At 44.8% G+C, this 18,212-nt stretch overlaps 1 protein-coding gene across 3 annotated transcripts in view; it reads left to right on the top strand.

The window, feature by feature from the left end:
- RAI14 (retinoic acid induced 14) overlaps positions 1-18,212 on the top strand; it is a 147,595-nt gene that overhangs the window by 26,929 nt on the left and 102,454 nt on the right. For all 3 annotated transcript variants that reach the window (XM_060009615.1, XM_060009613.1, XM_060009614.1), the window contains exon 2: positions 5,850-5,932. In XM_060009615.1, the coding sequence (XP_059865598.1) occupies positions 5,897-5,932 (36 nt within the window). In that variant the 5' untranslated portion in view covers positions 5,850-5,896. The remainder of the gene's footprint in view (positions 1-5,849; positions 5,933-18,212) is intronic.

Raw genomic sequence — 18,212 nt, 5'->3', positions numbered from 1 at the left:
TTGTATCAGGCTGATAAAATCTCTGTCCTAAGTGCTTGCCCCCAGGATGCTAGTGGATGGTCCTTGCTCTCTGTTGACTCTTACATTCCATTACTGGAATGGTCAGCTCCCTTGGCCGAGCTCAGCATGTGGTTAGGGAGATGCTGCAGGAGGAGCACAGCCAGGAGAGAGGAGAGGCAGGCAGGAGGGGAAAGGAGGGCCAGCCTGGTAAGATTCATAGGCCAAATGAGGTGGTGGTTTTGGTTGGTTGGTTGGCTTTTAACTTCTTAATGTTTTCACATGTAGATGTGAAAACTGATCACGGAGTTTACTCAAACCCCAGTACAGCTAACCCAGTCCATTTGGGACCAAAGAGAGCCTTGCTGAGGTCAAAGGCAAAGTCTAAAGGCTACCCAGGCACCTGACCTGTATCTTTGTCCTACACATTCCTTCAGGAAACACTTACCGATTTTATGCCAATGGCTAGCACCCGAGTAATGAGCAAAATGAAAACTCTACCCTGAAAATCCTCCATTCCAACGTAAACAGCCTGAGATGTACATTTTCAGATTTGTCAAAAATTGGTATTGGGGCCCTTGAACGCCTCGCTCACATCCAAGGTCTAAAAGGGTCAGGGTGTGTGGAGATTGGGGGAGGATCTTTGGAGAGAACTTTGCAATGATTCCCACCATACCTACACAGCCTTCTGAGAGAAGCTTCTAGGACTGAGGGCAGAGCTTGGACAGGTGTCTGACCCTTGCCTGGGAAACCTGAGATGGGTGTACCCGATCTTGTGGGAAAGGCCTGACAAGGTGCCCTTTTCTCATCAGCTTGCCCAAATCCTGAGTTTCCTTTATAGCCACTTAGACCCTACCCCTATGGTGAACACGTCTCTGATGCTATGAAAGGTCTCTCCAGATAAAGATGTCCCTGACGAGAGAGCCTGTCATGCCATCCAAACTGCTCCTTGGGGAGTTACCTTTTATAGTGTTTGTCTTGCCAGATTGAAAGCATTGAGCGTTCAAAGCTTTTGGTTCAAATTCCATGTTTGTGGGAGAGAGATGATTGAGAAAACAGGTACTTGAGGGAGAATAGGTGGTAGATGCTGGCAAGGAGAGAAGTATTTTAATTTTAGTTTCTTGCATTGGTTCAGTATCCTCTTCAGTGCTTTGGATTTTAAGTCGGATGTTCTTTTCACCTCTAATGCTGTGGTGGTTCACAGGGAATTGTTTTAAACCACTGCCCTTGAATCCTGCGGTATGGCATCTTGGATGCTAATACATTCCTGTGATTCAGGAAAATGTACATGTGGGTACCACTGCCATCTGCCTTTGCGAGTTCATATCGTTTCTTAGTGGCCATGGGTAACCTGCTAGTTTCTCTCCTAGATTTTAGTGTAGAGGGCTGCCCTCTCACCCCACACAACATTTTGAAAGGTTCAGTCAATGCTCGAAAACGTGGGTCTGTTATATCTACTCATACAATGTCTCTAGATTATCTTTAGTGAAGGTGTCAATCATAGGTATGGTACCACTGAGTCTAGAACAGTGGTTCCCAATCTAATGGAGCATCCAAATCACTCGGCAAGTTTAAAAAAAAGAAAAATTACAGATTTCTGAGCCTCACCTCTGATTACAGAATCCAGATTCCTGGCTGGGGCTCCAGGAGGACCCTTATGTGCTGACATAATTGCCAGTGTTGTCTTATGAAATAATCTTTGCGTCATATGTCGGGGTGGAAGCGGGGGCGGGTGGGAGAAGGAGTGGTTGGAAGATAGAAGACAGGAGCGTTTTTTTCTAACCGTTTCAGCTGGGGGTGGCTTATGGTAGAGAAATGGTTAAATAGAATCTAGGGCTTCCCTGGTGGCACAGTGGTTGGGAGTCCGCCTGCCAATGCAGGGGACACGGGTTCGTGCCCCGGTCCGGGAAGATCCCACCTCCCGCGGAGCGGCTGGGCCCGTGAGCCATGGCCGCTGGGCCTGCGCGTCCGGAGCCTGTGCTCCGCAACGGTAGAGGCCGCAGCAGTGAGAGGCCCGCATACCGCAAAAAAAAAGAAAAAAAAAAAGAGAATCTAGGAGCAACCACATGTTAGCACTAAGGGGACTGCTTGTTAGCCTTTGTTCCTTCGAAGTTCATTTTCAGTCAGTCCAGACGTTTCTAACCTGGAATTTTTTTAACCCTAAGGATCGGAGAGGTAATGGAGATTATTAAACTTTGAAAAAAAACGACAGCTTTGTTCAGTTGCGTCCGTCTCAATTTGCCCATTTGAATTATACAGTTGAATGGCTTTTGGTACGTTCACAGGTTGTACAGCTATCATGGCAGTAAATGTAGAACATTTTTATCACCCCAAAAGGAAACTCTGTATCTATTATAAGTCATGCTCCGGACGCACAGGCTCAGCGGCCATGGCTCACGGGCCTAGCCGCTCCACGGCATGTGGGATCTTCCCGGACCGGGGCACGAACCCGTGTCCCCTGCATCGGCAGGCGGATTCACAGCCACCAGGGAAGCCCTATTATAAGTCATTTTTAATACTCAAAGAAGTCTAACTTATTAGTTCATACTGTAGCCCTATAGGCTAATATCAAGCTTTTTTGATTCAGGCTAGAATTATATCAGATAAGGTAGCTCATGTTAAGCTTTGATTGAGAGTTACATTATTTTTAAAGGGAAAATGGATTAACAAACCCCGTTCGTTGGATCTAGTATTTCAGATGAGAGGGCAGCACGTTTGTGCATCTCTGCCCTACTCCATCCTCCGCGATGGAGTGACATCACGTGATGACGGGTGACGAAGCTGTGTTTCAGTGACTTATTCTGGGTTTGCGCAGGCAGCAAAGTGACTAACATTTCTGCTCAGTGAGTAGACATGCTTGAAAGGGGAGAATGTGATTCAAACACCCTTTCCCATATACGTGAAACATTTCATCCTCTTTTTGAACCATTCAAATGAGACTCCCGTGCAATTAACGTGACTTCACCGCAGCTCTTTTGATCTAAGCATCTTGATTAAGTGACTTTTCCAAGGACTGCTATTAGTGTAGCCTGGCTAAATTGATAGATGTCACTTTATCCAGTCTGGCTTTTGGAAGTTTGAATTTGGGAATTAGAGCTGTAAGATTCCAGCTGACCCAAGGAAGGCAAGTCACTCATTGACTCCTGGGTCCTCTTGGGGAAGAGGAAGAGGTATTGAGGCAGAGGGAGCCCAGCATCATTTCAGGGGCAGGTGACTTCTCCCTAGTCCTGGCTTCCAGGGGTTAGGTTCTTTTGCCAATACTGGGAAAGCTGTGATCTGTTACTAACTTGAATTACCCCCAGCTACAGTTCTTGTTTCTGAAGTTACTATTCTGTGGGTTTCCAGAACTTCTTTGCCGTTGACCCCTATCTCTGTCATCCTGGAATTATACTCTTGGACCACCCAGTTCTCACACACCCAGAGCCTTGATTCCAGGAAAACATTCACTTCACAGTTAATTACCTCCCCCTGGGAATTTTTGGAATTACTTGCTTTATTTACTTAATCCTCTTAATTGTTCGTTTGCATACTTCTCACTGCCATGCTGGGGTGGGTTGGGGGGCAGCGGACAGGAAGACAAACACCCCAAAAAACTGGCACCACGCCCACGAACACCCCCCCACCCCCACCCCAACGTGACCTCAAACAAAAATCCGACCCAACTTCCTCGCCTAAGACATTGCGTTCTTGCCTGAAGGAATGCTTTGGGTGGTTCCACCTTGGTGGGCTACACAGTTTGTGGATTATCTAAGCCTGGGTTTCTCTTTGCTTCTTTTCCTGCTGCATGGATTTGGCCTCTTTTCTTGGTTATTAGCACTTCTCCCAGAGGGTGGAAGGAATTGAACTGAAAGGGTGATTTCCGTTTTCTAGCTACATTTGATGAAGAACCATGAGCCAGTGACAGGTTGGGAACATCTGATTGTCATTATTTCTACTTGGATTCATCAAAGGTGGTTTGCTTTGACATGAAGAAGGGCTGTTTTATAAACCAGCGCAACTTTGAAAAGGATAGTTCCTGTTTCATGTACCTTATTTCTAGGTTCTCAAACTTGTATGCCAAGTAAATATTCAGCCAAGGAGGTTCCTGGGCCCTGGTCCTGAGATTCAATTTCCATTGACTTTTGCATTTAGCAAACTGTCCCCAGGTCCTTCTGATTCAGATTAAGGAGGGGGCCAACTTCCAGAAACACTGTCTGGGAGTTGGTACTTTGCTGTCCAGGTCCCAGCCCAGCCTTCTCTGTGGTCAAATACGTGGCAGTTAACAAGGTGTAATTACAGTGTGTGTGGTTTCCAAGGCAACACACATTCTGTCACCCCTGCTGAGGCTGGGAAGATTGAAAGGGACCACAGGGAGGCTGCCTAATGGTGTGGCCTCCAGATTAATGTCATCGAGGTGCTTTATGATGACCGGGTTTTGGTACCATTCGCCCAAGGGTCCTGCTTAAGGGCAGCCGCAGTAATGAAAGTAAACAGATTAGAAGCCAGGCAGCTGCTAGACCACTTCTGGAGGTGGCGATGAAGACCTGAGGAGGGATGAGTCCGGCCTTTCAGTCGCTCGCATTTCCCCTGCTCTATTTCCTCAAATCGGTTTAGTCCAGAATGATAAGGATGGTGGCGAAACATGATGACCTTGAAAGGCTTTTGAAAAATGATGGTCAACTGTGGTCAACCTTCCTTAGTCCTCAAATGGACAGGACTGTTGATGTCCCCTGTTCTCATTTTGTCAACTGAGGCTTGAAGTTACATTTCCGGAGCACTTACTAGGTGATGGGAACTTGCACAAAGATTTTTCGGGCCTTTTTGACCTGAATGGGAGGGTTCCACACTGTACATTTTCCAGGTTTAAAGATGGAAAAGATCAAGTTCGTACCATATTTTAGCACAGAAGTTTACTGTTGGGTTTTAGTTTTAAAGCTGTAGGGCAGCGGAAAAGGCATTCAACCATCAGTCTGACTTTGGGGTCTGGTTTTGGCTTTTATCATACAGAGGTTTTGGGAATGCACACAGGTTTCTTCACTTCTCTCAGGAGGCTCTGTCTCGACCTCTGGAAAATGAGGGGCTTAGACTAGATCAATAGTCTTACCTTTTGGATGGTGACAACCCCCTTGCAGAATCTGATGAATATAGGAACTTTCTTCTTTTAAAAAAAGTACATATATACTGTCATTCCAAAAATTACCTTCACTTTCTGAAGGGACCACAGACCCCTCCTAAATGAGGTGGTTTCTTAAAACTTTTCCAGCTCTGGCTCTGAATCACTGGGTCCCACGACGACCTGGGGGGAGTCTTTCACTGTTTTGAGTGGCTTCCTGAGGAATGACATATTCAGTGAGGGAGGTTTTGTTGTTTCTTGCATTTTTCACTCATTGCCCTGTGCATCTAGGAGGGGGAAGGAAAGAAGCCACACCGAGAAAAATAAATAGGGAATGAATGGCATCTGGAATATGAGCTGTTTTCCTTATCATGCTTCACTACGGTGGCCCTTCCAGAGGAGGTTGAGGGTATAACTATAATGTGAAGGATGTGGAGAGGAGTGAGTTAGGCACACGGATACTGTATTTTGTGCAGTGACAGGTCAGCAGTTACTTAAGCTTTTTCTACTTTGAATGGGAAGTTGGGATAAAATTTCAAGTTTCAGTTAACTTGAAAATGTCAGAAGGTTCCAGGTAGTATCACGAACGGGAATAACGTATGTTCTTTACCACTTCCCAGCCCTTAACTCTGACCAGCTTCCTGACTCAACCCCAGTCGCCTACCCATGGCCCGAAGTCCTAATCCATTCAGGAGGGAGTATCTATAGTGTTTGTTTGGGAACCTAGATACTTAATTTCTTCTTTTCTTCCTCTGGTTAGGTGCTGAAAGTCTCCTCTAGAGCTCTGGAAGGCTGAATGGACTAAACATGAAGAGCTTGAAAGCCAAGTTCAGGAAGAGTGACGTAAGTAGTCTGGCTGTTCCCCCCACGTTCCTGGGGCTGCAGCAACACCCTCCCTCATACCTTGATAAGGTGCTGGGTTAATCAACTACAGAAGCCAGAAGCACTCTGGGGCCCAGCTCAGGGTGGCTTTTGTGAACGGCGTGTTCTAGGTTCCTTGCTCTATGTGTGTATAGCTTCCGAAAATGACTTTTTTTTTTTTTTTTACTCCTGGCATCTGTGCCTTGGAGAGAAAGGAACAGTCAAATTGAACATCTTTTTTTCCCCCCCTTGATTCCCGATAGAGTGCCAGAGTATTCCTTTTAAAATTCTAATGAGACTACTGCTCAAACCCTCCCCCCTCCACCTACCGGCTCTGCATCTCACTTGGAATAAAAGCTAAAGTCCTTAAAACAGCCTACCAGTTCTTATATCAGCTGAAATTAAACATCTTAACAAAAAGAATCAGTCAACTGCCTCAGCATCGTTAAAGTCCCCCCAGATCTGATTCAGAATGTCATTCTTAGAGGAAGCTAGTCTCATGAAAGTGGTTAGGAATTACGTGTTAGCAAGGTTCATCTTGGGCATTTAGAAAACTTTTAAATTCTGTTAGGCTCTTGTGGTGAAACAGCAATATCTATTGCTGCCTGCACCTTTATTCTCCCAGCATTCCTGGGGTTCTTCCTCATTTGTTATTCATCATAAAAGACTGGATTGGAGGAACCAGTTATGATGTCAGAATTACGAGACAAAGTCTGCCAGAGGAGAAAATGGAGAAAGACAACATAGCAGCGGGATTATACGTGATGCTATTGTAACAAAAGGTCACCTTATAAACACTGCCGAGGTTCCAGTCTTGTACTAGTTGCGCTCCAGATGCTTGGAGCAGAATGGTTGAATGGGAGAGATTCATGGAAGGGTGTGAGATGGAAGCTCAGATGTGTCACCCTCCTACTGGGTTTGCTTGGCCGTCGTTTTGCATTAGGTAGTTAAAGGTGAACCTGGATTTTATTTCTGTGCCATGAATTATATGACAGCTTGGTACAGCCGCATTTTTGCAATAAGTGGAGGCCGTGTCTTTTATGGCTAACATCACACACACACATACACACGCACGCACATGCACGCACACGCACGCACACCCACACACACCTCCTTTTGGCTGAAGCTTATCTCCTGAGGCTGCATCATGACATGTAACTTACTGCCCTGATAAGGCCCAGACCAGATGAGATGCTTGTGGGATGATTGCAGAATCTTGTCGTGCTGAAAAGAAGTTAGAGCTAGAAAGGGTTTTTAGGAAAAAGTGAGCCTCACCTTCTCATTCTTCAGGTAAGTTAACTACAACTCAGAGAATGTGAAGAGACTTGGCTGAAGTCGTCCACCTAGCCTTTGGCCGGAGTGAGAGCCTTGGTCATCTGACTTCCTTAACCCCTTGTCCCTGCCAGTCCCCAGAGAAACCCCCTTCAACCTCCTCATTTGCTGGCCCAATGATGCTACAATCTGCAGACCTCATTGGACTTTCAGTTAAGAAGGGAAAGGCAATTAAATGGAAAATGTTGCCCAGTCGAGCAGATGCGGGTTTGTAAATTGCGTGACCAGGTTAACAAATACCTTTTCCATTCCAAGGGAATTTGGGCACCTTCCATTTGCACAAGTTGAGATTGATTTAGCAAAATTTAATCAGTCTAGAATTCCATGATATATGAACAGGGGCAGGGGGAAATGATAGCGTACACTTTTGGTTTAAAAATTAAAAACTCGTGGCCTTAGAGAGGGTGTTGCTGGAATCTAGTTTTTTTAAATAAAAACTGAAATATTTCCATGATTTAGGGAAAAAAGTCACAGTAATAACACTATTAAAAGCGTCTGGGATTTGGCCGCAGAAAGGCTGTGGTTTTGGCAGTTAGGACAAAGGGGAAAAATGTTAGAGGAGCACGCTTGGGGGAGGAGAGCAAAAGAAATTGGTATTATGGGGCCAGACAATTTCAGATGGCTCCCCAGTTTCATCCCAGATTGCTTCCCAGAGTGCCATCACTGTACTGTGAGACGGAGGGAATAAAAGCAAAAAAGAAAACCGTTTCAAACCCCAGCTTGAAGAGCTAACCATTGTGAAGTATTTACTATATGTCAGGCACTATGCCAGGCTCATTACGTGAACTTCATTTAATCTTGCCACAGACCTGATGTAGGTATTAGTGTCAGGCTCATTTTCCAGATGAAGAAACTGAGACCCAGGGAGCTCCAGTCCCTTGCCTGGGCCTGGGTTCTTCTAGCTCAAAGTTGTATAGCCAGTTTCTGTGCCAAAGTAGCCTGATTCCAGAGCCCAGGTTTCCTGAAAGAGGAAATTTGGATGGAGGTTTGATTTTATGAAACAGAGCAGTCCAGGCAGTAGCTTGGAAAAGTGACTTTGGACCGAGGTCCGTGGCCTTGGGCAAGTCTCTACCCTTCCCTGAACCCCCAGGTTTCTCACCTGAAAAGCGGAGAAAATAGTATTAGCCTCACGAAGTTGTTGTGAAGGTTAAAATATGCTGATGTCTGTAAGGCACACATCTTAGGCCTGGCACTCAGGAGGTGCTTGGTAAATCTTTCCTCCTCTTTCTTAATCAGAAACCCACGATGTAGTTCAGAGGACTTCAGCGCTGTGGTTGGCAGACAGGTTCAGACTCACTACAAGCTTTCCTTGGGAGGGTTCCTGCCTCCTGCTTGGGTATCGTGAGGGGTCTTCAGAGCTCAAGCCTGGGCAGTGAGGGCCTCCTCTCTCTTACAACACGTATTTCTCCGTTTAAGCAGTAGATTTGAGATGAGAACGATACCCGAGTGCTTGTGGCACGAAAGAAACAACTAGAGTTCTCTCAATTCTGTTATTCTGCGTGACCATTGGGAATTCTTATTTGTGTCTAAAATTTAAAATAGTCAAATAGGGCAGACTGCAAAGTCATATTTTTGTTGGTGCCAACTTTATTTCCTGTGTGAAATAGTTTACTGACCTTGAATATTTTTAAAATTGAAAATTATTTTAAAATTGCTAATTTAATTGCTAATTAAAAGTAAACCACGAGTCAAGAGTATAATTAGGGTTTTCAAGAAAGAAATCCACGATGAAAAAAGTAGGCTGAAAGGTGTATGTGGTCTGGAGGGCGGAATAATCTGCTAACACTTGCTGCCTCTGAGGAGGGATTCAGAGCTAGGAGTGGGTGCGGGAGGGAGTTTTGCTTTTCACCGGGTGCCTTGGGGTTTGCCTTTTTCGGTATATGTGTATGCGCCCACGTGTACCACTTATTACAAGAAAAACAAGTCTTAAACTGTTTATATTCAGTTCAATGAGCCAAACTATAATCTCCTTACCTGAAGTGAGTGGTCTCTCTCAAAGAACAACCGTAAACCCTCGGCCATCAAATATTCCTGCTTGTCTTTGTGTGAGGCTGAAAGGAGAATGGGAAAGAAAGGGCCCTTTGTGTTTCTGGGGGGTAGGAAGAAGAGGGACAGCAGATCATGTTCGTGCTCTCATAAAGGGAAGGCAGGTGACCCGCGGGCGTGATCATGTTTCAGCCAGCCTGCGTCTGGGAGGTCTGCAGCCAGATGAGTTTGTGGCCATTGAGAGCAAATCCCAGGAGTGAGGAAGGACAAGTGTGGCCCAAAGGAGCCCCCCGTGGATGGCCTGAAGGTCATTGTGCTGCACCAAGCCCGTCATGCGGGTAGAGATTTCCTCCGAGTGTCCTTTCTGGAACCCGTGACTCAGACAGCTGCTAAGTCAAGGGTGGGTTTATGTGTGTGACCTAGGGGAATGGGCCCGATTCCCTGGGCTGTGGTTAGATCCTGTCCTTGTCTCCTTGCGTTCATCCCTAAACGTGATTGTGAGCCTGCAGATAATCCACAGAGGCCAGAGAAATCCTAACGTGGATGACATTTTCCAGTTCCCATTGCTAACTTGATTTTGGGCATCCTTGAACTTGGGTTAGATACTGGAAAGGACACGGGAGAAATGTGAGGGATGGTTCTTGTCTTGAAGAAGCTCATAAGCCCAGGTGGGAGGAGAAAAGCTACACACAGGAAATAACTAAGGCAAAATACAGATCATGTATAATATAGATAGTAAAAGGATCTCCAGGATGATAGAACCACTTGTTGAATCGTGAGACCTGGATGATAAATGCTATAGATTTTCAGAGAAGGGTAAATCACTGGAAATGGGAAAACTGGGGGGAGCTTTATGGAGGTGAAGCTTCTTCCAGGCCTCAGGGATGCACAGGATTTGGAACGATGGTTAGGAGAGGAGCAGAGGAAAGGGTAATGCAGGGGAGCCGGCCGTGAAGCACGGTGGGTAGACTCAGTTTCCAAAAATTGCCCTTGCTATGCAGAACAGTGAAGCTTCAGGAGCCCAGGAAAGTGCCCATGGCGTGGCTCTGAGTCTTTTAGCAAGAACACTATAAATTTTTCATTCTAGTTTTAAAAATGGATGTACTTGACTTTTTACGCTTATAAAGTAAGCACAGAGTACTAAATCATCATTATTTACTTCTTTTATGACTAGTTTGAAAGTAGCTTCTTTACCTCTTTAAATATTTGCAGCAACTAGTACGTGGTTCCACATGGAAAAATGAGCTGTCATCATGAGAAATGAGGCCAAGAAGGTTGGGATTTCCCTTTGCTAATAAAATGCTCAGGCTTCTGGAATTTCTTTGTAAATGCCAATTTTTAGTGCCTTGAGTGAAATGGGTGGAGGCTGAGGGATGGGAAAAGGAGTTGAAAGATCTTTGTAACAAATCTTGAGAACTGCCTCTCAAACATGATCGAGGCCTTCAGAGTTTACTCTGTGGGTGTGTGTTTAATTTTATGAAAGATTTGTTCCCAATTCTGTTTTCCATTGTAATAGGGAAGCAGTGGACGTGCCATTTAGGGAAACAAACAAAAGATAAAGGCAGCCAGTTGAAAATGGCTGGCTCCACGAGAGGTTAAATTGATGGTATTTCTTTCTGTAGCAGCTACTAAGGACTGCAGCTTTCAGCCAAAGAACGCACATACCCCGTGAACCTTGAGGAGCCAGACACATCCTGCTCGGACAGGAGTTTGAATTTGTTGCCTGTTGAGAGAATAGCTCTCATGAAGGTCAATAATCGACACCTCTGCCAAGGTATTTTTTTCAAGGAGTTTTTCGTCATTTATGATAAGTTTTTACAGATGCCCAAGACTCCCTCCCCTGCCATACATGCAAAAAATAATGAGAGTATTTAAAATCCGAACCTCTTGACGGAGGAGCCTTGGCCAAATCTATTGTAAAGCTAAGCCTCTTTGTTGTCGACATAATTTAAAAATACATCGGAGGTGACCTTTTGGGCTGGAGGTCTGAGGCTCTTGGAAACTTCTGCAGAGAATTTGGTCAGGTTCGTGTCAGGCTACATAGTTTCTCCAGGTCTTGTCAGCCCGTCTTAAGTGGGGAATCTGCTTGCTGCCTGATTTCACCTTGTGTAAGTTTCCTAGGGCTGCTGTAAACACACATTGGGTGGCTTCAACAGCCATCGTGTATTGTCTCACGGTTCTGGGGACTAGAAGTTTGAGATCAAGGTGTTGGCAGGGCTGCTTCCTCGTGAGGGCTGTGACGGGGAATGGGATCCATGCCTCTCCCAGCTTTGTCTGGTGGTTTGCAGTCATTGGCTTGGAGATGCGTCGCCCTGATCTCTGCCTGCATCTTCACGTGGTGATCTCTGTGTGTGTGTCTATCTCTCTTCAAATTTTCCTTTTTTTATAAGGACACCAGTCATATTGGGTTAGGGCCCACCCTGATGATGTCATTTTGATTTGATTATCTTTGTAAAGACCCCATCTCCAGATCAGGCCATATTCTGAGGTACTCAAGACTCCAACTTATCGATTTTGCAGGGTGTGTGTCAGGATGGGGCACACAGTTCAACCCAAAACATACCTCCATCCTTTTCTATCTAGAGCAGTTTCTCAGGAGCCCTGGCACTCCCCCACTGAGCATGCGTGCTCATAAATCTTAGCTCCACAGTTTCTTCATCTTTGGACTATTTTCAGTGTCTAATAGAGTGAGTATCACATTTTTTTAGTGGGTGTCAGTGCCTAATACATAATATTAATCACAAGTGTAAACACATAAGATTAATCACAAGAGGGCTTCCCTGGTGGCGCAGTGGTTGAGAGTCCACCTGCCGATGCAAGGGACACGGGTTCATGCCCCGGTCCTGGAAGATCCCACATGCCGCGGAGCGGCTGGGCCTGTGAGCCATGGCCGCTGAGCCTGCGCGTCCAGAGCCTGTGCTCTGCAGAGGGAGAAGCCACAACAGTGAGAGGCCAGCGTACCGCAAAAAAAAAAAAAAAAAAAAAAAGAGTAAACACGTATTGATCGCTGACCTACTGCAACAGAAATTAGGAGAAGAGGTCTCATTGATTGAATGCTTACTGTGTGCCAGGCACTGCAGCAAGCCCTTTACGTGTAATGCTTACAAAACTGTATCCAGTAAAGACCATTACTGTAATACCAATTTGCAGAGGGAGAAATTAAGGTTGAGGGAAGTTAAGTAACTTGGACAAAGTCGCACATTCGATAAATGGCAGAGAGATCTGAACCCCGGTTTATCATGATGCCAGAGCTTGTACTGGCAACAGCTGTACACACTTGTTGGCACAGGGCATTCCCTTTCCTAAGTTCAAAAGCTGCAAACTGCAGGAAGTGAATTCTGCTCTGTTGCCCTAAGCAAAAAAGACCCACCCATAGAATGACCTTATTATTATCAGTGCTCTCTACAGTGGCAAATCCTTGGGTTGCTTCCTGAGAGGCAAATGCACTTCAGACTGAACTTTTAAAGCAAGAGAGGGCAGATGCTGCTACTTTCTGCTCTTCTGCTGCAGTTAAGAAAACTAATTCTGATTCTGTATGGAGCCCTATTGCTGGCTAACTGGACCACAGCCTCATTCTATTGTGTTGGCCAAAAAAGTTCATTTGGGCTTTTCCATGAGATGTTATGGAAAAAACCCGAACAAACTTTTTGGCCAACCCAAATAGTTACCCCAGACCATAATTGCAGGAATTCTTGGTTAAACCTGATACCATTCCAGCTGCAGCTGGAGACCAATATGAAACTCAGAACCTGGCCCCTAAACTTGAGGAAATCTGATCGTCTACATAAGCAGTGAATCATCTAGCTTATTACCTATTATCTCTTTATTCTGAATTAATTATGTAATCATTTCGAACTATTGCTGACCTCGATGTTTTTTGCTTGATAAATTCTTGTATGTAACTTTTCCTTTGGAGTGAAATAGTAATTGCTTCTGAATTCATTCCATGGAGATTTTCAGTTGTGTTTCTATCCACAGATCTTTGCTGTAAGAGGTGGTTATTTTCATTTCTATGGCAGCAGGTGTTAGCATGAGTCGAAGGCCCAGTATCTATAAAGATGACATTACTGGGACTTCCCCAGTGGTCCAGTGGTTAAGAATCCGCCTTCTAGTGCAAGGGACTCGCGTTCCATCCCTGGTCAGGGAACTAAGATCCCAAGTGCCGCAACTAAGACCTGACGCAGCCAAAAACGTAAATAAAAAAATAAAAATAAATATTAAAAAAAACCCCGATGACGTTAGTGACAAGTCTTGACTTTCCTTTTGAGTCCCCACCTCCTTTTAAACAAGGAAAGTCAGTGTGTTCTGATTGACTTTGTTATCTAATTATTAGGTGTTATCACGTGAAAATATTTTCACTTTTTGAAAAGCACTGCCTGAAGGATCTCATTTTTGGTTTTCTCAGGAGGCTGAATGATACGGTCTCTCCCTCCCTCCTTCCTCCTGGGCTGTCCAGTGGGCTGACTGACCAGAGGTGTAGAGATTTATAATGTGGGAAAAAAAACAAAAAGTCTGAGGAACGACATGTTCTCCTGGGATGGGTTTATTTTGAAATGTATTTCTCAATGCTGAGAATGTTTCCTTGGTAATCTTTCAAACTTGGGCTACAGTTTTGGAGGGTTTTTTTTTTCCCCCCATGGGAGCCGGTGTCCATTCTTTGAAGGGATGTTTCATAACTGAGAAGCTGCAGGGTCCTTCAGTGAGACCCCAGAGAATGTATTTATTATGATATGGGGTGAGCTGTGGTAACAAAATACCCTGGAATTGAATAAGATAGAACTGTTTCCTTAAGTAAAGGTTCCAAGCACTCTGGAGCCAGCAGGACAGGTCTGCTGCATGGGCTCATCCAGGGGCCCAGGTTCTTTTACAGTGTCCTTCTGCTGCCCTCCAGAGCTGCACCGCATTGCAGTAGCCAGTTGCCACACATGGCTCTTGTGCATTTGAAAGGTGGCTAGTCCAAACTGAGATGTTCCCTAAGTGTGAAGTACACACACGTTTCAAACACTTAGTACCAAATAAAGAATGTAAAATACCTTATCAATAATTTTTTATAATTACACATTGAAGTGCTAATATTCTGGACATGATGGACTAAATAAATTTAAAATTCACTCCACCCGTTCCTTCTTATTTAATGTGGCAACTAGAAACTTTTAAATGACTTAGGTCTTGCATTGTCATTCTGCTTTCAAGTCTTATGGAACCAGAAAGAGGGAGGATGAACCCCAAGCATCTTCCTTCTTTAAAGGATGTAACCCTGAAAGTGCACAGATCATTGTTCCCTTGCATGGAACTGACTGGAGCTTAGTCACATGCCCCTGCCTAGCTGTAAGGGAAGCGGGAAGACGCTCTCTAGATGGCAGCCACGAAATCAGCTAAACCTCAAGGGGCAGGAGGAATGGGTCCTGGAGAAGATGAACTCAGTGTTACGGGTTGAGTTGCTACCCATTCCCCAAAAGATATATTGAAGTCCTAGCCCCTACGACCTCAGCATGTGACCTTATTTGGAAGTTGAGTCTTTGTAGAGGTAATCAAGTTAGAATGAGGTCATTAGGGTGAGCCCTAATGCAATATGACTGGTGTCCTTATGAAAAGTGGAAACTTGGACGCAGACCTGCGCAGAGGAAAGACCATATGAAGAGACACAGGGAGAAGAACACCATGGGAAGATGAAGGCAGAGACCCGGGTGATGCACCTATAAGCCAAGGAAACACCAAGGATTGTCCTCAACCCACCAGAAGAGAGGAGAGAGGTGTGGGGCGGATTCACCCTCACAGCCCTCGAAGGAACCAGCCCTGCTAACACATCAATCTTGAGCATCTAGCCGCCAGAACTGTGAGACAATACATTTCTGTTGTTTTAAGCCAGTTAGTGGTACTTTAGGGTGGCAGCCCTGGGAAACAAACACACATGGCCACAGGCAATTTCCGCAGTGAGTCTCAGCTGAAAGAGTTAGGTGATAAAGGTGTGCCAGATGTTCTATGGTTTTTTGATGCACAGGCTCAGCGGCCATGGGTCCCGGGCCCAGCCGCTCCGTGGCATGTGGGATCTTCCCGGACCGGGGCACGAACCCGTGTCCCCTGCATCGGCAGGCGGACTCTCAACCACTGCGCCACCAGGGAAGCCCAGATGTTCTATGTTTTGATTACTTTTACCCCAGAAGTGAACACTTGTTGCCATTTGCCCAATTTCCCATTGTTCTGTTGGTGGACGTGCTGTTCACGTGAAGTTAAACGCCTTTTCCATGTTTGAAATGGAAACTGCTCCTGAGTGTTGCCAGCTGGTGAGATTAGGTTATCAATCAAGCTTCTCCTTTTAGTCTAGGAATATGTTGGGTTTGATAAGAAGTGGGATTAACAGGGCCTGTGTTAAGTATACCATTTACGGTCATCATTTTGGGATTGCTTACATAGATGGGAACTGTGGCGACCTGATCCCACACCTTCACAGAAAAGTTTGGGAGTGAGGTCAGCCTACAATTATACATTATAAACTTAGTTTTAGGTTACGCTAAAGTGCATACATTCATTCGGTCAGCATGCAATCTATGAAACTGTGAAATATGAGGATTCTTAATTATATCAATTTCATTTGAACATATATACCAGTTTGACTTACTTTCAAATTGGGACTTAGAATTCTGAGCAAAACATTAGATTTGTTGCAAAAGAACTTGGAATAGTGGCATTTCCATTTCCCAGATGTAGCTTTATTACTATAACCTGACATAATATTAATTTTTTTTAACCCACATTCCCCTCTTCAATCATACTCAGCATACTGTTGTGGTTTTTTAAAATTTATTTTGTTTATTTTTGGCCGCACTGGGTCTTCATTGCTGCACACGGGCTTCCTCTAGTTGCTGCGAGCGGGGGCTACTCTTCGTTGCGGTGCGGGGGCTTCTCATTGTGGCTTCTCTTGTTGTGGAGCACAGGCTCTAGGCATGCGGGCTTCAGTAGTTGTAGCACGTGGGCTCCGTAGTTGTGCCTCGCGGGCTCTAGAGCGTAGGCTCAGTAGTTGTGGCTCACGTGCTTAGTTGCTCTGAGACATGTGGGATCTTCCCGGACCAGGGCTTGAACCCATAACCCCTGCATTGGCAGGCGGATTCTTAACCACTGCACCACCAGGGAAGCCCCAATACTCAGTTTACTGTTGATTCTTTTCTTCCACTGTTGCTTGCAAAGCCCTGTCATTCTCTTTGTGCGCTTGCACTGTTGGATATTTGAACCCAAATGCAGGACACTATGTTTATCCCAGTTAAATTTTATTTTCTTAGTTAAATTTGTTCAATAAATCTGTTGCTCTGATTCTTGCATTAAATTCTGACTCATCCTAATTATATTGAGTCATCCACAAACTTAGTAGGGGCATGCCTATTTAATCTAAGGCATTAATGAATGTAATGTACAGCTCTGTCTTCAGATACGGATATAGACTCCAAAGAATGAATTAAGTCATTGCCCATTTGGAAGGATGTCAATGGTCATTTCATATATATATATATATATATATATATATATACACACACACACACACACACACACACACACACACATACATATATGTATATATGGCATTGTCGTATAATATATATATATCATATACAGGCATACCTCGTTTTATTGTGCTTTGCAGTTATTGCATTTTTTAAAGATTGAAGGTTTGTGGTAACGCTGCGTCGAGCAAGTCTATTGGCACCATTTTTCCAACAGCATTTGCTCACTTTGTGTCTGTGTCACACTTTGGCATTTCTCACAATATTTCAAACGTTTTCATTATTGTTATATTTGTTTCATTGTTATATACATTGTTTTTTTAGACATAATGCTATCATATACTTAATAGACTACAGTATAGTGTAAACATGACTTTTATATGTACTGGGAAAGCAAAAAGTTCTTGGCTTCGCTTTATTGCAATATTTGCTTTATTTGCAGGTCTGGAACTGAACCCATAATATCTCTGACGTATGCCTATATGTGATAATTATTGACATCCTTCCAAATGGGCAATGCCTTAATCCACATTCTTTGGGGTCTGGTTACAGCTGACCCATTATACTATTTCTCAGCCCTGTTTCTCTGTCTTGTCCCAGTTTTATCTATTACTATCTATGCAATACTGGACAAGTTACATAATCTCTCATCTTTGGCTTTCTCGTCTGTAAACCAGGGTGATGCCAGCACCTTCCAGCATCGTCGTGAGGATTAGGATAAAATGTGGCACACGGTACATTCTTGATAAATGGTAACTAATGATACCCATTACCCTGATGCCTTGCCTGTTGCCTCACATTAGTAGGTCTTTAGTAGTGTGTGATGAATGAATGGACTCTACGTTTATTGTCTAGTTGAGATACTGTGCTTGACATGCATGAAACAGGTACAGCAGCACAAGGCTTGTGTCATTCAAAACAAAATCAGGCATCCAGGCGATAAATACTATAGGAGTTTAGGGAGGGCTTCATTGGAAAGGTGAATTTGAGGCTGGGCCTTCTTGACTTGTAGGTTAGAATTAACAGAGGAAACCAGTACTGGTGAGGGAACGTCCAGAGTCAGGTGGGGGTGAGGAGAGACCAACAGAAGAGGGAGACGCACAGAGTTATCAAGTTAGATGGGAGGGATGGACTTCTGCACAGCATCGGAAGCTGGGGGTGGGTGATGTGGGTAAAACGGAAGAATTGAGGTTTGAAGATGATCGCGCTTGGGGCGCTAGGATGATTCAGGGGTTTTGAGAGACTAACTGGAGGAAAGGGCCAGGACTAGGGCCGAGGCTCGGGTGGTGGCCGCCGTGGGGTGGGAAAGAATGAGGTGCCTTGAGTGGGTGTGGGATGAAGAGCAGGGAGGAAATCGAGATTCCTGTTGCTCCACAAAGGCCACACCCTGGCCTGGGCACCCAGCCAAGCGAGAGAGCTCCCGCATCTCCCGAGAAATCTGGCGTGGG

The sequence above is a fragment of the Delphinus delphis genome, chromosome 3 (genome assembly GCF_949987515.2).
Source record: "Delphinus delphis chromosome 3, mDelDel1.2, whole genome shotgun sequence".
NCBI lineage: Eukaryota > Metazoa > Chordata > Mammalia > Artiodactyla > Delphinidae > Delphinus > Delphinus delphis.
This window is presented reverse-complemented; position numbering and strand designations above follow the sequence as displayed.